Source organism: Bos indicus, chromosome 12 (genome assembly GCF_029378745.1).
Source record: "Bos indicus isolate NIAB-ARS_2022 breed Sahiwal x Tharparkar chromosome 12, NIAB-ARS_B.indTharparkar_mat_pri_1.0, whole genome shotgun sequence".
Classification (NCBI taxonomy): domain Eukaryota; kingdom Metazoa; phylum Chordata; class Mammalia; order Artiodactyla; family Bovidae; genus Bos; species Bos indicus.
This window is the reverse complement of record NC_091771.1, coordinates 21,341,061-21,363,058: the sequence shown is the minus strand read 5'-3', so window position 1 is coordinate 21,363,058 and position 21,998 is coordinate 21,341,061. Positions and strand designations below refer to the sequence as shown.

The 21,998-nt window shown below is 42.8% G+C and overlaps 1 protein-coding gene across 9 annotated transcripts in view; it reads left to right on the top strand.

Annotated features, from left to right (window-relative positions):
• The window catches only part of NEK5 (NIMA related kinase 5), a 65,145-nt gene that overhangs the window by 36,999 nt on the left and 6,148 nt on the right, over positions 1-21,998 (top strand). For 4 of the 9 annotated variants that reach the window (XM_070800145.1, XM_070800143.1, XM_070800138.1 and 1 more), the window contains 7 exons: positions 496-582; positions 3,142-3,234; positions 6,186-6,272; positions 6,499-6,567; positions 9,667-9,793; positions 14,200-14,334; positions 16,252-16,389. In XM_070800145.1, coding sequence (XP_070656246.1) covers positions 496-582; positions 3,142-3,234; positions 6,186-6,272; positions 6,499-6,567; positions 9,667-9,793; positions 14,200-14,334; positions 16,252-16,389 — 736 coding nt within the window. The remainder of the gene's footprint in view (positions 1-495; positions 583-3,141; positions 3,235-6,185; positions 6,273-6,498; positions 6,568-9,666; positions 9,794-14,199; positions 14,335-16,251; positions 16,390-21,998) is intronic. The other 5 variants (XM_070800139.1, XM_070800142.1, XM_070800141.1 and 2 more) reach the window with 5 other exon arrangements.

Here is a 21,998-nt window from a genome sequence, read left to right as displayed (position 1 = left end):
TGAAACCCAAGTCCTTGGCATTAGAAGTGCAGAGAGTTAACCACTAGACTGCCAGAGAAGTCCCTGGCCATCTTCTTAACAGGACAGCAGCTGTATGCATTAGGGACCCACTCTGCCACAGTTGTGACCACATCTTAGCTTAACTATTCACCCCTGCAATGACACCATCTCCAAATATGATCACTTTACCACAGGCAAAGTATAAGGCAGATTATCATTTTGGGGAGCACTGACTTTTCCCTTACTACATATCACACATTTCTAAAATCATAGGCTGTCTTGGGGATTTCCCTGGCTGTCCAGTGGTTAACACGCCATGCTTCCAATGCAGGGGGTGTGGGTTCGATCCCTGGTCGGGGAACTAAGATCCCACGTGCCGTGAGGCATGGCCAAAAATAAAAAATAAAATAAAAATAAAATCATAGGCTCTCTAGAGAGTATTCTGTCAAGTTGTCCGCAAACATTTAACATTTCGGAATTGGGATTGCTTTCCAGGAATATTGGAAGCAGTTAGAGGAAATACGCCAACAGTATCACCATGACATGAAGGAAATTAGAAAGAAGATGGGGTGTGACCTGGAGGTAGGTGAATTCATTCTCCTAAAGGAAATGTTGAGGGACTGCCCTGGCAGTCCAGTGGTTAAGACTTCTCTTTCCAATGCAGGGGGTGTGGGTTCGATCCCTGGTCAGGGAACTTAGATCCCACATGCCTCATGGCCAAAAATCCAAAGCATAAAACAGAAACAATATTGTAACGAATTCAATAAAGACTTTAAAAATGGCCCATGTCAAAATAAATGTTTAAAAAACGGAAACAAAATGTTGTTCTATTGATTCAGAGCTAACTAAACTGAGCAGATATTAACAGTAATGATCTTTTAAAAAAAATAATTTTAGATATTTAACTATTTTTGACCATGCTGGGTCTTTGTTGCTGTGCGGGTTTTTCCTGGTTGTGGCGAGCAGGGGCTCCTCTTCATTACATGCTCGGGCTTCTCTGCAGACCTCAGGCTCTAGGGCGTGTGGGCTTCAATAACTGTGTGTGTGGACTTAGTAATTGCAGTTCCCAGACTCTAGAGTACAGGCTGATTAATTGTGGCCCACGGGAGTAATGATCGTCTCATCAAAAAGATAAACTTTATCAGGCAAACTTTTTTTTAAATAGGAAAACTGCCAGATGTAATGGAAGCCCCACTTAATTATGGTTTACTTGAGGCTGCACAAGGTGATGGGGCTGAGAGTCTCAGTGAAGAGAGCCTGCTATTACATATGGTTGATCGTGTTCCCTGTGAGTCAGTCAATAAGTATTGACCAAGCAGGTATTTTATTCCAGAACTGGATTCGAGACAGGAAGTGAGTTCATGCCTGTGAGGTAGGAAAAACAACGAGCATTTACTGAATTTAGCTACATCAGAATCCCAGGTGGCTCAGTGGTAAAGAATCCACCTGCCAATTCAGGAGACGCAGGAGACGTGGATTTGATTCCTGGGTCGGGAAGATCCTTTGGAGAAGGAAATGGCCATCCACTCCAGTATTCTTGCCTGGAGAATCCCACAGACAGAGGAGCCTGACAGGCTACAGTTCACGGGGTTGCAGAGTCAGACATGACTGAGCACGCGCGCATGCACACACACACACACACACACATACACACACACACACACACTGGAATAGTCTCATATGCTGGGGTAGTCTATATAAGGCAACATTTGAGTACCGTTGAGATGATTCTTGAAATATCCTTTGAAGGAGCCACACTGGAGATTCATTCTTCTATTTCTTAGGTGGTTGTTTTTTCAGTAGAACTCCAGATGAGATGGCTGGCTTGTGTCTGGAGATCACATTGCATGAAAAACATACGCATTTTTAAACACTAGAAACATCGTCGGGACCCTGGAATGCTCCTCCAATGAGAGGCCAGGGGGTACCGAGTCCCATTGAGGACACAGCCTGTCTCACACATACTTGAACTACACACTTATTGTGTAGAACTGCCCACACTGCTGAAATTGATCTTTCCCTCTCCCCCATCTCTGAGGGCATATATATATAAATGAATATAGGTGAAATGAGCAGAGGTACAATTCAGTTGTATGTACTGGGCTCTGAACTAGAGCTTTGATATCCACATCTTCTTTACTTCCCATGACAGAGAAGTTCAAGTCACTTAGATATTACAAGGCAGACTGTGTAACGCCCCCTGATGGCTCAGACGGTAAAGAATCCGCCTGCAATGCAGGACACGACTGAATGACTAACACACACAAAACACAAATAAGCAACTGATTCTAAAACCTGTACCCTTTCCAGCATAGACACTTCTACCCATAAACAGCTGGAAAGATAAGACACGCATGTGTGAAGCAGTGCTGGAATAACTGAATCTGGTTAAGCCCTGTGAGTGAACATGAGTGGGATGAGCTGGTGGAAGAATTTTCTGGAAGAAGAGAGATGGGGCTCAGAAGATGGGTCTGAGAAGCAGAGTGGAGTTTGGAGAGGCAGAGCTAAGGAGGAGGGCATCTGAAAGAACCACACAAAGCTTCAGGCCAGGGTGCTGTGGGAGGGGCAGGCTGGACATGCTTATCACCAGAGCAGTGCATGCGTGCAAAGTCACTCAGTCATTTCTGACTCTTTGTGATCCTATGGATTGTAGCTCTCCAGGCTCTTGTCCATGGGATTCTCCAGGCAAGAATACTGGAGTGGGTTGCCATGCCCTCCTCCAGGGGATCTTCCCGACCCAGGGATCAAACCCCCATCTCTCACCTCTACCTGCAGTGGCAGGCGGGTTCTTTACCACTCGTGCCACCTGGGAAGCCCAGAGCAGTGGTTTGGCTAATGGTGGAGAGCCTCGTGTTATCCTCAGCCCTGTTTTTTAAGGCAGGTCTGGGATGGGAAGCCTGCATGCAGGAAAGATGGACCCAGACTTTTCTAGAGAGGCCAGGAAAGAAGCCCTTGGGGAAAACGGAAGGTGGCCATAGAGGACAGAGGCCATGAGGGCGTTCTCTCCAGCCACACCCCCGGATCCTCCTGGGCCAGTGTCCTCACGAGACCCCATTCAGGTCTAGCAGCTGAGGGGCAGCAAGTGGCCTTCAGAACCGACGCAGAACCAACCTTGTGGAATGTGTATAATTTATGTTGAAGGAGGACTCAAAAATGAACTGGAAAACCTACTTGGTGAAGAAGAGCGACCTGCCCATCCCCCATGAAGCACCTGAGGAAGAAGCATCTGTGCAGGTGATGGTTATTGTTAGACGATGCTGTGTTTCCCAGTGAGTCTGCTCCAGCCCTGTGTTCCCATCTCTCCTTGTGCAGTAGAACCACGGGGGAGAGTTTAAAAAACTCAGTCAGGACCCTCTCTGGTGGTCCAGTTGTTAAGACTCCTGCAGGAGCGCGGGTTCCATCCCTGGTTGGGGAACTAAGATCTGGCACATTGTGTGGGGTGCTGCTCCACACAAAAAAACAAAAAACAGAGCAATCAAAAAAAAAAATTAAAATGCCTGGACTCCATCCCAAATGGTCTGGGGTGGGACCCAGGCATCTTGTCATCAAGAGCTAGCTGGTGAGTTCGTGCAGCTGTTTGAGAACTGCTTCCAGGGTGGAAGAAATTTCTATTGTCTGATGGTGTTTGAATCTGAATCTCAAACACACCCCTCAATAAATCTCACAGTTAGTTTATCTTCAAACTTACCTTTTTGGTATTAATAGGGAACTGTGCAGAGCTGAATGATCAAATGGCTCACAAAGGACTTTTCTTTTTTCCTCTGGGAGGTCTTTCCCCTTCATCTTCAATGAGGTGCCCCAAGGGCCTGATTGAGGGCAGGTGAGAGGAAGCCATGTTGAGTGAAGTGAAGGCTGAACAGCCTCCCTGAGTGTTTCTTTTTGTGAAAACCCGGGGACTTCCACAAGGGGTGGTGCTCAGAGCTCTAAAGTGGACTAAGGTTGAATTTTCTACCCAGTGGGGTGAATGGGGCTTCAGGGTCTAATATGTTTGACACGAGTTTGACCCCTGGGTCGGGAAGATCCCTTGGAGGCGGGCATAGCAACCCACTGCAGTATGCTTGCCTGGAGAATCCCATGGACAGAGGAGCCTGGTGGGCTACAGTCCATAGGGTCGCAAAGAGTTGGACACAACTGAAGTGACTTAGCATGCACACACAAAGGGAAATAAAGCAATATGACACTTCTCATGCAATTGAGACAATCAGACTACACAGTCAGATCAGACAACCAGCCTCACAAATATAAGTAAGATAACAGAAGTCAGAGTCTTGTTTCAGAGTGTGTAACATTGCAAGGCAGGAAAACACCCTTCCCAGAGTTCTGGGGCAATCAACCAATAACAATTCAAACTGATAGATGTGAAGTACATGCAAAGGGTGTGGTCCACAGACGAGGCAGTAATTAACATCTATGTGTAGGTATGTGTTAGTCGTTTAGTTGTGTCCAACTCTTTGCAACGCTACGGACTATAGCCCGCCAGGCTCCTCTGTCCAGGGGGGATCCTCCAGGCAGGAATGCTGGAGTGGGTTGCTATTCCTTTCTCCAGGGGAATATATATACATATGTATATATATAAACACACATGGAGACTCATAAATTTCTGGCTTGAAAGGAATAGTACATTTTACCAAGATGTGGAAGAGTAGGGAGCAAGCTTCTATATCGGGGGGTGGGCCCTCAGGAGCTCCGCTTTGGCTGTGTTGAGTCAGGAAGATCTGAGAGACCACATCCCTGCTTCAGGTCTCTGCCCCGCTGTTCCCTCCACCTGGAACATGCTTTCCACAGACCTTCCTTAGCCAGGGTCCAACACCATCCCAGGGCTCCCATCAAATGCCAGGTAGGCTTTTCCTACGTTATTGTCCTCCTCTACTCATTTTCTGGGCTATTACTCTAACCTCCTTTCCTTATGGCACTTAACACATTCTGAAATGGCATCATTGCTTTGCTGACTCATTTACCTATTTTACTCCAGTAAAATGTAAGCTGTGTGTCAGTAGGGACGTTCACGTTCTGCACCATCCCATTGTGCAGGGCAGTGTCTGGTCCGCAGTGGGCGCTTGATATGAGATTGTGGGGTGAATGTTAAGGCGAGGATGGTACCAAGTAGGCAGCTGAATTACAAGACAACTCTTAAAGACATGTTTAAGAGGCATTGCATAAAGATCACATTTAAATCCCTGGAAATAAATGAGACCCCTGGGTATTGTGGAGAAGGAAATGGCAACCCACTCCGGTATTCTTGGCTGGAGAATCCCATGGACAGAGGAGCCTGGTGGGCTACCGACCATGGGGTCGCAAGAGTCAGACACAACTGAATGACTAAACCACCACCATCCGTGTACTGAGGAAGAGAACGGCAGAGGGCCCAGGACTGAACCCCAAGAAAGCTCAGGGTCTAAAGTTCACCTCTTGACCATTCTTTGGAAATTCTTGTCAGTACTTTTACAGTCTTCTCTTCCTCCTCTAAATTACCCATCAATTTTTAGACCCTCCCCTCCTTCCTTTGTAGTATCACGAGCTGTGCACTTTTTTGTTTTCCTGATTAAGATCATAAGCTTCTTAAGGAAAGGATCTTATGGTCAAAATTACACTCTTCTTAAAATTTTTATTTATTTATTTTTAGTTGCATTGAGTCTTCACTGCTGCTTGCATGCTTTCTCGAGTGGTGGCAAACGGGAGCTAGTCTTCATTGAGGTGGGTGGGCTTCTCATTGAGGTGGCTTCTCTTGTTGCAGAGCGCAGGCTCTGGGCCACGGGTCTCAGAAGTTGTGGCCCTTTGGCTTAGTTGCTGCAAAGCATGGGAATCTTTCCAGACCAGGGATCGAACCCATGGCCCCTACATTGGCAGGCGGATTCTTATCCACTGTATCACCAGGGAAGTCCCCAAATTACATTCTTGAGTTAGATTAGGTTGTATGGGACTGAAGCGATAAATATTGTCACCCCGTAGAGTTGCAATGCTGGTGTTAAATGCATTAATATTTCAAGTTAATGGACCTTGTGGCCAAGCTTTTAGTAGACTATCATTAACTTTCCTTTGCAAAATGCATGCTTTTATTCTCAAAACAACCATCAGATTCATTCAAGAAATCAAATAATGTAAATAGACCCTGCTGTGAATTCGGCAATGGTGAAAATGTAATTGTTTGATCAATAGTAAATGCTAGATTTTATTTTTTCTCTAAGTTTCAGGATATTGAGAGAGACTTAAAACAAATTAAACCTCAGAACATAAAGGAAAGTAAAAGTTCGGAACAAAAACATAAAGCTCAGGTAATAAACATTTTGTCTTAAATTTTTGTATTAAAAGTCTGGCTGGGTCTCTGCACCTTGTAATCCAGTTGCCTACAGGATTTCACCCCCTACTATTTTATGGAATTGCCTTATTTTGTGATGTTAGACTAATGGTTTTAAGTATCTGTAGTGTCAAATTGGGAGTTGTAATTTTAAGATTTTCATTAGATTATAAAACTAAGATTTTTTTCTTGCTTTCTTCTAGAGAGGGCTAAAATTTGAAATTAATTTAAATGAATGTATTTCTGATGAAAACACCCTCCAAGAGGAAGAGGTATGCCATTAAGTTAAATTTCTATTAGTAGAGATGAGAGAATAAGTGTCTTAGTAGCACATTTCATGAAATTTTCCCATAGAGGGTAGGGAAAATTTACTAAAAGCTTCCTAGAAGGATCTGTAGTGTTCAGACAAGTCTTCCAAAATACTTAACCTTCTGTTCTTTTTAAAATTGAGATTATTCATATAAATGGATTATTCCATTTTACTTTGCTATTATAAAAAAGGTATTTTCCTTCTAACAGTAACTTTTAAATTATAGCCAGATTAAAATAGAAGACATAATATTAATATATAGTCAAAAACTAATAAACTCACCTAAAATAAATGAGCATGTATATTTAAGTTGAATAACCAACAAGAGCCTGCTGTATAGCATAGGGAACCCTGCTCAATATTCTGTAAGAACCTAGTTAGAAATTGAAAAAGAATAGATACATTTATATGTATAACTGAATCACTTTGCTATGCATTTGAAACTAACAGAACATTGTTAATCAACTATACTCTAATATGAAATAAAAAGTTTTAAAAACAAAATACAAATACATAATTTATTTTATTTTAGAATAAAATTATAGAATCATACAGAGTATTTAGAATCATACAGAGTATTTTCACTGCCCTAAAAATCTTCTGTGCTCCAGTAAGTTTTGAGATTTTACCAGCATTTTGCTACATAAAGACTTCAGTGGATACTGGGGTCCAGCCCCGGTTGGACCAGGGATTCCCTCGGGAGGACGGCGTTGGCGATTAAAGGATAGATAAAAGGAGAAAGAGACAGAGGCTTGACCTGACTGGTTTACGTGGGAGACTAATAAAGTTCACGGCACCGAACTTGCTCTGACTATGGAGGCTGCAGGCGCCCTCTCGAATAGCTGAAGGTGCCCCACCTTGGGCGCCTGCTAGAGTGGGTCTTAGAAGCCCAGGCAAATAAGTAGTCTCAGAGGACCCCCGTGCTCCAATTACTTTGGCCTGAAAAAATAGAGAAGAAAAGGAGAGAAAAGGAAGCAAGAAAGAACGACACGGGGAGACCAAGCCTGATGAGCAAGGCCCACACTTTATTTTCCAAAATAGTTTTTATACCTTAAGTTGTGCATAGAGGATAATGGGTGGGGGTAGAGTCATGCAAGGTCAGCAGTCCTTGATCCTTATCAAAGCCAGGCTTTCTTTCTGCAAACTTATCATATGCAAAAGCTTTAGGTGATTTACATCATCTTCTGGCCAGGAGACCTGTTAACATTTTATGACCCTTATTTCAGAAAACTTATTTTTCTCTACAGGTGATTATTCTAAAGTCTGGCGCCACTCTCCGAAAGCATTAGATAAAGTTGCATTCCTATAGGGCAAAAGTGTGGTAGGCTATAACAAGAAAAGAATTAACTCAAGGGTCCAAGGTTACAAACATTAAAGCTACTACTTACATTTCTATATACCAACTATATTGATCAATACACTCCCAGGGACATAGTAGGTAAGGGATATGGAAACTTGGCAGCAAGCATTAGCTCAACAAAGAAATCCTCTACTAGTTCTATTCGAACAATTTTAACTCTCTGAGAAGCTCTGCATTGTTAGAATATCTTAAGCTTCCCGTGCCTCTCGTGGTTGGGGGGCTGTGAACAATCACATGCGTAGCTGCAGGAATCTGAACAAACCTGTCAGGCAAGCTAGAAAGTCATCAGAGGGGTTTGAATTGAAACATTCCCATTATGCCCAGGAGACTTATTAACTAGAGCTCGAAGTTGATTTTCTTCAGAGAAAGGTGGTCGGGGATAGCCCCCTGTTAATGTCAGGGGAGTTGGTAAAGTCATAAAATAGTAAAACAGACAGATTCTGGTTTTGGGGTACACGCTCAGGCAGATCCAGGGGGGCACCCCTCGAGCTCTGACTCGCCTTGCCCATCAGAGCTCTCCTGCATGACCTTGTCATAGGTGGGGACTCCTGTGCTGGCTCCCGGCAAGTGGAGTATTGGTAGTTAGCACTCATCTCTAACCGCTAGGCTCTAAGTATCCCAGAGCTGTGAGTACCAGAGGGGTTAGCTCTGGGGACCCAGGGTCTGAGTTGGAAGCTGAGGACTGGTCCCTCCAGTGCTTCTGTGAAATGAGGTGCTAAAGTTGGCTTCCCTGATGGCTCAGACGGTAAAGAACCCACTTGAAATGCAGGAAACCAGGGTTCGATCCCTGGGTCGGGAAGATCGCCTGGAGGAGATGTGGCAACCCAGTCCAGTATTCTTGCCTGGAGAATCCCATGGTCAGAGGAGCCTCGCAGGCTATTGTCCATGGGATTGCAAAGAGTCAGACATGACTGAGTGACTAACATTTTCAAAGTTGGCCTTCTAGAAAAAAGAATGGAGTCCCAGAAGTTTTATGTACCAATTTGTTCATCCTGTGTTCTTCTTTGCTTTGATATGCTTGAAACAGAGTGATCATTTTAATATTAATAATGGAATGTTAGGAGCAGTTTTAGGGACCTGACTGGCAATGTTAAAGCTTAAAGCAGGACGTGGATGAACTCATCTTTAGAGTCCCGTAGCATGGCACCCCACTCCAGTACTCTTGCCTGGAAAATCCCATGGATGGAGGAGCCCGGTAGGCTGCAGTCCATGGGGTCGCTAAGAGTCGGACACGACTGAGCAACTTCACTTTCACTTTTCACTTTCATGCATTGGAGAAGGAAATGGCAACCCACTCCAGTATTCTTGCCTGGAGAACCCCAGGGATGGGGGAGCCTGGTGGGCTGCCGTCTATGGGGTCGCACAGAGTTGGACACGACTGAAGCGACTTAGCAGCAGCAGCAGCAGCATGGAACAGTAGGGGGATAAGATAGAAGGCAGGACGTCTGCATCAAATTAGTTGCCACATGATCAGTGCTCGTCACGGTTGACAAAGAGAAGAAATGGACAGACACATTCCTGTTTCTGCCTTGTTCCAACATAGTTCCAGCTTTCAAAGCCTATTGATTCATGTGATAAACATATACTGAATACTCATTGCATGTCTTGGTAAATGCTACTCCTGGGAATACAGAATAATTTTTAAACTTTTCCTCCCAAAATGTGGCTTATTTCTCATGAAACACTGTGGAATTGCTTTAGGCAGTGGATATACTGAATGAAACTTTGACCTCTGAGGATGGCATGAAGTTCATGGAATATAAATGTATGAAGGGGCAGGAAGATTATACAGACCAAGCATTTGAAACACTCTGTTGCCCAGAAGCAGGTATGTGTCCCTTGAAGGCTGCAGATGAGAAGGTACTGTTTTATTGACAACCCATCTCGTATGCTCTCCTCACTCATCTCCAGTGACCTGACTGTCCCCTGCCCCCCACCCCTCCCTGAGCTGGGGGGAATCTGGCCTGACTCCACCCGCCACAGAGATCACAGCCCCAGAAACCCGCCTCCTCTCTGCTCCGCACTGCTCCCGGGGCAGTTTCAGCTGCTCCCTCAGCTTCCACTCCTCCACCAGCAGCTCCACACTCATCTGCCTTTCTCAGGATCTCCTGGATGGCTCCATGGACGAGTCCTATTGTCATCTCAAACTCAGTGCGTGTACGATCAATCTTCTGAGTGCTTTCTTCCCAGGGAGTCTTTATTTTGGGTGACGCCCTCACCAGGCTGACGGTCCTGCTGTCGTGCCTGGGGTGGTTTCTACTCTGAGATGTCCTGAGTCTCCCTCCTCCTTCATTCTCTCTGCCCTGTCCTGTCTCAGCCGTGTATGTTGTAGGAAGTGCATGGGCTTTGGAGACAGAGTTCCAATCCCAGCTAGTATTGCTGCTTTTTGATTGTGCAGCCTTTCACATGTTACTTCAAATCTCTGAATCTCAGGCACTTCCCTGGTAGGCTAGTGGTTAAGACTCCACACTCCCAATGCAGGGGTTACAGGGTTCTATCCCTAGTAGGGGAACTAAGATCTCATTATGCTGTGTGGCCAAAAAAAAAATCTCTGAACCTCAGTTTCCCCTTAGGAATGAGGATACTAATGCTTGCCACACAGACTTATTGCAAAGACTAATGTGAAAATGGACATATTAGGTGCTTAGTTTAATAGATGCTCTTTCCCTAATTTTCCCTTTCCCTTCCCCTCACTCATAGGAGAGCTGCCTTATTCTCCTATGCATCCTCTTTTCTCTAGTCTTTCCCTTTCATTCTGTAAATATTGCTATAGTCATCTTGTCATATTATTATCCTACTCAAATTTTTAAAATTAATTTTTGTTGGAGTATTGTTGCATTACAATGGTGTGTTCGTTTCTACTGTGCAGCAAGGCGAATCAGCTCTATCTACACGTATATCCCCTCTTTTTTGGATTTCCTTACCATTTAGGTCACCACAGAGCACTGAGCAGAGTTCCCTGTGCTGAATCGAATAAAGATTTTTTTTTTCCAGGTGGAAATGAGGCATTATCAAAATGAAATATGAGTAGAGTTCCCTGCTCAAATTTTGTTTTGATAATGCTCATAGGATACAGTTCATGGCACAAAGTAACACATGTTATGCTGCATGGCCTGATCCTGCTCGATCACCCCCCTTCTCTTTTTGCACTGATGATGGATCCACACAGCCTGTTGGAACCGCATCTTCTCTTGCAGCTATGTGAGCATTTACACAGCCTGACTCAGCTCAGTTTCCTCTTCCTAGAATAATACACTTTGCCTCTCTTCCACCTGGAAAAATCTGTATTCAATTCAGCAGGCTTCTTACAGAGAATCCCCAGGTTGTGCCAGACTGTGCTAGGTGGAAGGGACCTCAGAGATGAGTGACACCTGGTCTGCCTTCACAATCATAGAACTGTCATGAACCAGTGAAAGGAGGCACAGAACCTGCTTTTTGAACCCCAGTACTAATCATTAGTTTGATACTGAAAATGGTCTCAATTTAAACTGGGTTGCTGTGATTATTATGCAGGCTGAACAATTTCCCATATGTTTATTGACCTCTGTCTTTCTCTTGTGAATTATGTGCTCATATCCTTTATCTATTTTTCTACTGAATATGTCATTTTTTAAATTTATAAGACTCATTTAAATAGAACCTTTGCCTGAAATACCTATTGCAAATATATTCCCCAGTTGGTCTTTAGATCTCATTGACAGTATCAATAGCAAATATGTGTGTGAGTGTATATGTGTGTGTACTTATAACTTGGGAATAAGCTCCACAAGAATCATGCAGAGCAAATGAAGGAAACTATAAAACTTTACTGAGGTAGTTAAAGACTGAATGAATGTAGAGAAGAGTTGGACACAACTGGACAACTGAACAACACCACCAATACTGTTATATATTAGAAATATTCATTCCAAATAAATATGTGGATTTTTGGTAATTTCAGTCAAAAGCACAGTAGGAGTTTTTTCTGGTGTAAAGAGATCTTGGCAGATTGCAGAATCTTGGAGATCCTTTAAAAAAATATTTATTTATTTATGGCTGTGTCGGATCTTAGATGTAGTGCCTGAGCTGAGTAGTTGCAGCTTGAGGGCTTAGTTGCCTCATGGCATATGGGATCTTAATTCCTCGAACAGGGCTCATACCCCTGTCCCTTGCATTGGAAGGCAGATTCTTAACCACTGAACCACCAGGGAAGTCCCTTGGAGATTCTTAACTAGCCAAAAAAATCTAGAAAAGAAGAGCAGTGAGTGGTACTTGTCTTCCAAATATCAAACTATATTATATAAATTACAGTGATTAAAACAATATGATACTAGCAGCAAAATTTTAAAAAAATTAGTGAAAAAAGACAAAGTTTAGAAACAAACTCTAGTATGTATCATAATTTAGCATATGCTAAAAGTCACATCATGTCAATGGGAATTAAATAAAAAGAATTAAATAAATGCTCTAGAACTAATTGGTTAACAATTTGGGAAAATTGTGAAATCAGACTCTAGATAATGATACAAGCTAAAATCAAAGGGTTTATATGTGACAAGTGAAGCTGTATGTTAGAAAATAAAGTGAAAGAAAATGTGAGTATCTTTCAAATAGGGAAGAATTTGCTCTTCAAAATACATAGGAAAAAAAATCACAGAATAAATTAGTAATAGATTCAACTTTAACAATGAAAGGCTTTGGTAAAGCAAATATTACTAGCCCCTAGAATTGTAATTTTCAATATTTTACCTAGGGAAAATAGTCATAAATGTAAAAAATGAGTTCATTATAGTGTTGTTTATCATAGTAAAAAATTCTAGCAATCTAAAAATCCACCAAAAAAGAATTAAGTTAAAATGTATTCATAAATCAGGATACCCAGTTTGCTTTAAAATAGTGGTATAGAGCAATATTTAATAATTCAGATAGGATATGTTACTAATTAGAAAGAATAAATTATAAAAGGGTATAGTATTTGGCCTATTTTTTTTGTTTCAAAACGAAGCAAAAACAAAATGCAGGAAGGAAAATTTGCAACTGTAATCGTCTTCTGGACAGTGGGATTGTGGAAATTTTGGTTTTCTTCTTTATCTGATCTCCAAATTTCCTATAATGAAACATAGCAACAAGTTTTCTAAAAACCATGTTACTTTTGAAATTAAGGTAGGGGACTTGGCTGCTGGTCCAGTGGTTAAGAATATGGGCTTCTACTGCAGGGAGCACAGGTTCAACCCCTAGTTGGGGAACTAAGGTCCCGAATGCCACAGTGTGGCCAAAAAATAAAGTAAGGTAATGGAATAGTTGCATTTCCATGAACACTACTAAGGTTCACATAATGCCTCAAGAATTTGTTCATTCAGTGCTGTTAATATTTCTTTAGCATTAATCAAATGTTAATAATAAAAATGAAACAATTTTAAACCTGTTTATAACTTCAGAACTTAAAAGTTCAGTGGCCTGAAGTAACAAATACCATAAACTTGATGGCTTATTAACAATATTTGTTCAATATTTCACACATTTCTGGAGGCTGGAAAGTCCAAGATCATGATGCTGGTAGATTCAGGGTCTGGTGAGGGCCTAATTCCATCTTTTTGCTGTGTCCTCACAAACCAGTCAATCCTAAAGGAAATCAGTCCTGAATATTCATTGGAAGGACTGACGCAGAAGCTGAAGCTCCTATACTTTGACCACCTGATGCGAAGAGCTGATTCATTGGAAAAGACCCTGATGCTGGGAAAGATTGAAGACGGGAAGAGAAGGGGATGACAGAGGATGAGGTGGTTGGATGGCATCACCAACTCAGTGGGCATGAATTTGAGCAAACTCCAGGAGATAGTGAAGGACAGGGAAGCCTGGTTTGCTGCAGTCCATGGGGTTGCTGACAGGACTCACCAACTGAACAACAACCCTTAATGGAAAAGATGAGGGAGCTCTCTGGGGTGTCTTTCATAAGAGCGTTACTCATATTCATGAGGCTTCACCCTCATGACCTAATCACCTCCCCGCAGTCCCTCCTCCTAGTATCATCACCTTGGGCATGAGGTTTGGAGATTTGAATTGGTGGGGGGGTGGGGAGGGGAGGGAGGGAGGGCGTGTAAACATTCAGTCTATAATAATCTGTATTAGAAGGATGGTGGTGACTTCTGTTTTTGAATGTGCCAGCTGATGGATTCCAGGTTTCCTAAGAACCATTTGGTGCTATTAGTCACACTTTGCTGCTTTGAGATGAACGAGTTATTTCCTTATGCCCAGAGTTGTGCATTCCGGATGCCACTGCTGCACAGTACAGGAGACAGTGGGCCCCAGGAGCTCCTCAGACTCTGCTGCAAATGATGGCCTCGGCCGACGTCACCTCCACCTGCTCCACCTGCTCCACCATGCCTGAGGGTGAGGCTGACATCAGTGGCTTAAATCATCAGCAAGAGGAGAGAGAGGCCCCAGACACAGCTGTGTTCACCCCAAATGCCAGTGCTCACTCTGACCTGATAGTTCTCACTTTTCAGTATAGTCCCTATAAGAATGAAAGAAAAGTTGCTCAGTTGTGTCCAACTCTTTGCAACCCCATGGACTTGTAGCCTACCAGGGTCCTCTGTCCATGCGATTCTCCAGGCAAGAATACTGGAGTGGGTTGCCATTTCCTTCTCCAGGGGATCTTCCCAACCCAGGGATTGAACCCGGGTCTCCCGCTTTGCGGGCAGACGCTTTACCATCTGAGCCACCAGGGAAGCCCTACAGTCTCTGTGCTGCTGCTGCTGCTGCTAAGTTGCTTCAGTCGTGTCTGACTCTGCGACCCCACAGACAGCAGCCCACCAGGCTCCCCTGTCCCTGGGATTCTCCAGGCAAGAACACTGGAGTAGGTTGCCATTTCCTTTTCCAATGCAGGAAAGTGAAAAGTGAAAGTGAAGTTGCTCAGTCGTGTCCGACCCTCAGCCCCTATAGATTTGTATCAAATACTTGTCAAAAGATACTGTTTTAGATTAGGCTTGTGGCTCAGATGGTAAAGAATCTGCCTGCAATGCAGGAGACCCAGGTCTAATCCTGGGGTCGGGAAGATCCCCTGGAGAAGGAAATAGCAACCCACTCCAGTATTCTTGCCTGGAGAATCCCACAGACAGAGGAGCCTGGCGGGCTACAGTCCATGGGACTGCAAAGAGCCAGACACGACTAAGCAACCAACGCTTCCACTTCCTACCCCTGCAGAGACTTGCCTACTAATTATTCTAGACAATTGACCACTGTAGCTGTGAGAATGTAAGGGAGGAAAGATCCAGGCTCCCACCTCTCTCGCAAGGAGGGGCAGGTGGCTTCATTTGCTTTCCTGTGCTAGCCCAATAACTCTCTTGCAATGTCTTGGAGGGTCATTTTTTTCATCAGTAACATCAAAATTGAAATATTAGCTATCCCACAAGATTTAGAGAGTTAGTGCAAAGATACGCATTAAATTGCTTTGTAAGCCAATGTACTATTTCAGTGTTGGGACTGTTTAGAATATGATGGTATTTTCAACCTAAATTCTTTTGTTTACATCTGAGCTTCTGGCATAGTCTTTCCTCATCAGAGAGTCCCTGCAATACCTGGGTGTGATCTTACAGGTGGTGGAGATTTTTATTGCTAATTTCGTATGTTCTTGATAACGTGGGGCCGTGTGTGCTAAGTCACTTCAGTGGTGTCTGACTCTTTGTGATCCTATGGACTGTAGCCTGCTAGGCTCCTCTATCTATGGGATTCTCTAGGCAAGAATACTGGAGTGGATTGCCTTTGTCTCCTCCAGGGGATCTTCCTGACCCAGGAATCAAGCTTGCTTACATCTCCTACATTGCAGGCAGGTTCTTTATCTCTAGCATCACCTGGGAAGCCCTCGTGGGGCTGAGGGAGAGCTAAAATTTATGTCCATCTTATAAGTTGAAGTCTGTAAGTATATTACTGAAGTTAGTAATTAAAAGTGTTTGAATGGACCCATATTTATACTCTTACAAAATATATCATTAAATTTACAGAAAAGGGCTTGCAAACATAATACAATTTAATCCATCCTAAACCAGTGGAACAATAAGAAGGGAAACTGAATTTAAAATAAACAATAGAAGAGAAATGTCAACATACCAAAATAGCCAGTTTCCAAAGCAAAAAAAGACTCTCCTGCCCAATAGCTCTGTGACAATCATATTGTCACTGAACTTTTCTTAGCTTCTTTACTCATAAAATGGGTGGGATTAGGTTATCTCCAAGGTTCTTGCATTCTGTGATTTTAAAAGCTCCACTGAAGAAGCATTTTTATTGTCACTAATCCAGTCTCCTTTTCAGATGGCCGAGTGATTGAGATTGAAGGCGGACCAGAAAACAGGAGACGGTGGCAGCGAGAAGCACCGGGAACTTTGCTGAGTGTTTTGGCAGCAGCACAGCTAACCAGCAGCTCGCTTTCTGCCAACGATGGACAATGTGGTATGTAGCTTACTTTTAAGTACATCCCCAACCCCCTGCAGAATTTTGTCAGACATGTAAATGCAGGACGGGGATAAGAATAGCCTGGAGAGAGAATTGAAAGGGTGTCAAAGCCTTTTCAGAAGCTGATTTACTTTGTCCAAGCCTGTTCCAGATGCATTAATGAAAGACTTGAACTTCTGAAAAAAGTGGAATCATTTTCTGTAACGGGATCAGTTGATGAGTGATGAAAATTAGGTAGGAAGGGCAGGTGGCTTTGTAGATGATGAGCTAGGGCTTAGCTCTACTTGACAGAGTCCATTTAATCTGACAGCTATTCAGCAGACTCAAATTACCATGCAGTGGGCAATAAAATACATCTTAATATAGTTTTTTTGGCTTTGGGGATTTTTTTTCTGCCTCTAACTTTTAGCAAGATTGTGCTTGTGTTGGCTTCAGAAGTTGTTGTTTTCTAAAGGTTGAGGGAATTTGCATCCCAGTGAGGATCTGGTGTGAACTGCCAGGAGAAAAGCCATCTGGGACAGGCAGGTATCAAACAAAGAACACCTGCCCAGGCGGGGCTTTGGGGCTTCAGAGATGCGAGGCTGAGGGGGCAGGGGAGCCTGGGTACCAACCTGAGAGTAATGGAGGCTGATGAGTACTTAAAAAGTGAAAGAACAACAGGAAAGTATATTGAGAATAATGCAAGAGGCATAGCTGGCTGTTTCTGAAGAGTGAGTCTGCCAGTGTGTGAAGTGCAGGAAAAGGGGAATCTCTGTGAAAGGTGAGTCTTAAAGAATGGACGTCATTTTATTGTCGAAGGAACATTTCAGGTGGGAAGGATTTGCAGATCCACCCACCTGAGAGGCTGAGAAAGACAATATAACTAAAATCTAGGAGCAGTAGAAGGGGCCAGGGTCCATGAGTAGTTGGAGTCCTTCGATATTATGACTTATCTCAGCTGCCACACTTAAAACTCAAGGCTTGGGTGGAGGGGGTGGGGAGAGAGAAAAAAATGGTTCTCTGTCTTCCTTTCTTTCTAGTAACTTCAAATCACAGGCTGCAGTCTGATTGCTGGTCAGCTTCCTCCCCTTCTATCCTGGGATAAAGGGATTGTCTGTAAGATGGGGCTGGAGGCTGGGGGGTTGGGAGGAAGCTTTGGGCTGGCCTGGATTAGACTGGAGGCCAAAAGCTGGGGTCCCAGACCAGGGAGGATGGAGGTGCCCATCTTTCAGGACACTGTGATGGCGACATGCTGGTGGCGATGATTTGTCTTGCATTTGCTCCTGCGATTCTTTGAAAGAATCATAGAAAACTCTTCATATGATCTTGCATGCCACATGAATTTATTCGTGAACTTACTGTATTTTTGCATGGACAGCTTTACATTAGGCACATATGAGTAATTGATCCAACAAGTGGGACGCAAGATAGGAACTTGCCTCTCAGGGTGGCGTTCAAAGCAAAGCGTGGATATTTTCTTTTGTAACTTGTTAAGGGTGTAGGCGCCCCCTCCCACTACAACCGTGCTTTTTCTTTTAATATTTGTTTTTTTATTTGGCTGCACCAGGTCTTGATTTTGCCATGCAGGATCTTTAGCTACAGCATGCAAGCTCTTAGTTGCAGCACGTGGGATTTAGTTCCCTGAGCTGGGATCAAACCTGGGCCACCTGCATTGGGACCACAGAAGGCTTAGCCACTGGGCCACCAGGGAAGTCCCTGGCTGGACTTCTCATTGGTCTTTCAGCCTCTAACTCTGTGGTTGGCCTCACCTCATCTTTCCTGTCCCAGTAGCAAGCTTGACTTCCTATCTCTGGTCATATTTCTGTAGCTATCCCTCTGCACCTGGGATTTCTCTGGTGACTTAGCAGTAAAGGATTCTCCTGCAATGCAGGAGACGCAGCAGACATGAGTTGTATCCCTGGGTCAGGAAGATCCCCTGGAGAAGGAAATGGCAACTCACTCCAGTTTTCTTACCTGAAAAAATCTCATGGACAGAGGAGCCTGGTGGACTATGATTCATGCATGGGGTCATAAAGAGTCCACCACAACTGAGTGACTAAGCATGCACATGCACACTGCACCCCTTCCAGATAATATTGATACTAAAAAGGACCAAGTCTTTTCTCTGCTGTAAATCCTGCAAAAGATTCTCCCTCACTCTCCAGATAAAACCCAGATTCTGCAGACTCTAAGCGCCTTTAAGACCAAATGGCCCCTCCCAACGAACGTCAGAGCCCCTGGCACTTCTCTTCAACTATTCTTCCGTTTAGAATGCAAGCCTTCCTCCCTTTGCCAAAGTAATTCTCCCTTAAGATTCCTCTATGATGGAACTCCTGCTCACTTCTGTAGCGATGTTTTATCAGCAGTTACCCTTTCCTCCATACTTTTCCCTGTACTGCCAGACTTTTGCCAGAGCTGGCAAAAGTGTCTGGAATATAGAAGATTCTTAATAAGTTAATAATTTGGATAAATGAGTTCAAGAGCCTGTAACTTGATTGACATGCTTCCCTATAATCCAAAAAATTCTACTAAGCTTTCTGTAACTCCTCAAATTTGTCTACTGTCTGACTTCTCTGTTAGCTACCTCTGACAGTTTCACATTCATTCGGTGTCACACTGAAATTCATGCACACTCAAATATTGGTTAAGTGCATGAAATACTTTTCCTTATTATATTTATTATGTAAATTCAGGCCATAAGAAGATGTAGTAGTGATTTTATTTGAATTTTTATTGATTGCTGGATCTCAGCTAAACTACTGCCTGTGCACCACTGACAGGCAACCACTGTTTTATTTTTTTTAATAGTTTAAAATCTTTTTTTTTTTTTCTTTTGTCTGGCTGGGTTTTAGTTCCATCTTGCAGGATCTAGTTCCCTGACGAGGGATTGGATCCGGGTTCCCTGCATTGGGAGCACAGAGTCTTAACCACTGGACCACCAGGGAAGTCTTAGGTAACTACTGGTTTAAGTGCTTGAGAAAACATCGGGGCATGTCTCCTTTGTATTCATCTGAGTTTGGGTTCCCTGCTTCGTATCCCACAAGACACTAATTCTCTGATCATAAAAATCAAGTTAACGTTAATTTTCTGTTTAATAGCTTTCTTCCTTGCTAGGCTGTAAGCTTCTGAGGGCTTTGTCTTGATCACCACCCCACTCCGACTCTCTATCCGTGGTGCCTGCTACCATGTCCAGAACATAGTAGGTGACCATGTCTCTGTGAATGAGAATACAGCCACAGCATAGTTTTTACTATCACTTTATGTAAAGGCATGGGTTTGCCAATGGCCGTATTGCTATCAAGCTGGATAAGGAAATTACAACATTAAAAATTATTCTTACGGTTCTGTAGACTCTTTATGAAGACTGTCTGCATGTGTAAATTCTAATAACTTTGATTACATGTGTAATAGACACAATTTATAAAGGCATTTAAGGATACGTTGTCATACATTTAACTGCGATTCATATATCCTCTGTCATATCTTTAGCTTAAACATCCAGTTTCTTGAAAATAAACTCCTTTGATGCATCTTGTTCTAAATTCCATTTAAAAGTGAAAGATTATCAAGTACATGTTTAATTAGTCCTAATTTACTTAATTTGTTTTTAATTGGAGGATAATTACTTTACAAGGTTGTGTTGATTTCTGCTGTACCACAACATAAAAGGATACATATATCCCCTCCTTCTTGAACCTCCCTGCCACCCCCCAACCCATCCCACCCGTCTAGGTTGACCCCGAGCACCAGGTTGAGCTCCCTGTGCTAAGCAGCAACTTCCCATTAGCTGTTGTACATATGATAATATATATGTTTCAGTGCTTCTCTCTCAATTTATCCCTCCCTCTCCTTCCCCCACTGGGACCACAAGTCTGTTCTCTATGTCTCCATGTCCTAATTTTGAAAATTTAAAATAGTTAAGACTTTATAAAATTCTTTTAAATGAATCTTACTAGTAAAAACTACACTGTTTTAAGGAGGATAAGCATTTTTTTTTAACATGTGCATAATTAATTCAGGTCAGTAATTTTGTGTATAGTTTAGCCACTCCAAGGGCATCCTTGGTGGGAAGGTAACCTCTGTTTTTCTTGCGTCAGTTTTCAGGCTACACAGTTGCCTTGGTAACATTATAGTTGCACATCTTGATAACAGCTGATTTACATTTCTGTAGTTAGCCTTTCATTCTTTCTTCTATCCTGTTAAACAAAAATAAGAGCCTCCTAAAACTGCCTTCTTGAGACAGGAAAGTAAAAATAAAACTATCAGATTCCCATACCAAGAAGAATATTCTGTTTTAGTAGCCAGACTAACTCATAAATGAGATATATGAATCTACTTCATTTATTTAATGCACTTTAGGAAGTGATACGAGCTATGATTTGGGATGAACTGTGTTCATTAAACGGAGAAGGCAATGGTAACCCACTCCAGTACTCTTGCCTGGAAAATCCATGGACGGAGGAGCCTGGTAGGCTGCAGTCCATGGGGTCGCTAAGAGTCAGACATGACTGAGTGACTTCACTTTCACTTTTCACTTTCATGCATTGGAGAAGGAAATGGCAACCCACTCCAGTGTTCTTGCCTGGAGAATCTCAGGGACGGGGGAGCCTGGTGGGCTGCCGTCTATGGGGTCGAACAGAGTCGGACACGACTGGGGTGACTTAGCAGCAGTGTTCATTAAAAATAGGTAAATATTTAATTACTGTGTGGTGAAATTTCAACTTGTGAGCGTATACATGGGTTGTCATGTAAAAGTTTACAAAAATATCTCTGCTTTTAATTTCACCTTATATTTTCATTTTTATGAATATATCAGAGTGACATAAGGTTAAAAGTGTGTGTTTATATAGTAGTAGTATAGTGTTAGTTGCTCACTCATGTCCGACTCTTTGTCGCCCCCAAGGACTATAGCCTGCCAGGCTCCTCTGTGCGTGGGATTCTCCAGGCAAGAATACTGGAGTGGGTTGCCATTCTCTTCTCCAGATGTGTGCTTAAGAAAGACTAAAAGACTAAAATTACTTATAGTAATTTATATTTATAAAATATAAATTTTAAGGGCTAAGAAAACATTGTGCCATTTTATTGGGAACATTTTCTTTGTTATTGGTGTATAAAATAAGTGTACCTTATAATCATTGAAATCTTAGAGCTGTTGAGGGGATGCTTGTTCCTGTAAAGAAATGAAATATTTTACTATCTTCAGTCTGATCTTTTCCCCAAGAGGAACAAAAGTACACTTTAAATAACAACAATGAATTCACCCCTTCACCTCCACCCTCGCCAAAAAAAAGATAAAGTTGTGGGTATGTGCTTTGGGTTTTCCCTGCAGACATCAGTGATTTACTGTAACAATAAGCTGAATACTGTGTATACAACTAATCTCAAAAATATACAAGCAACTCCTGCAGCTCAATTCCAGAAAAATAAACAACCCAATCAAAAAATGGGCCAAAGAACTAAATAGACATTTCTCCAAAGAAGATATACAGATGGCTAACAAACACATGAAAAGATGTTCAACATCACTCATTATCAGAGAAATGCAAATCAAAACCACAATGAGGTATCATTTCACGCCAGTCAGAATGGCTGCAATCCAAAAGTCTACAAGCAATAAATGCTGGACA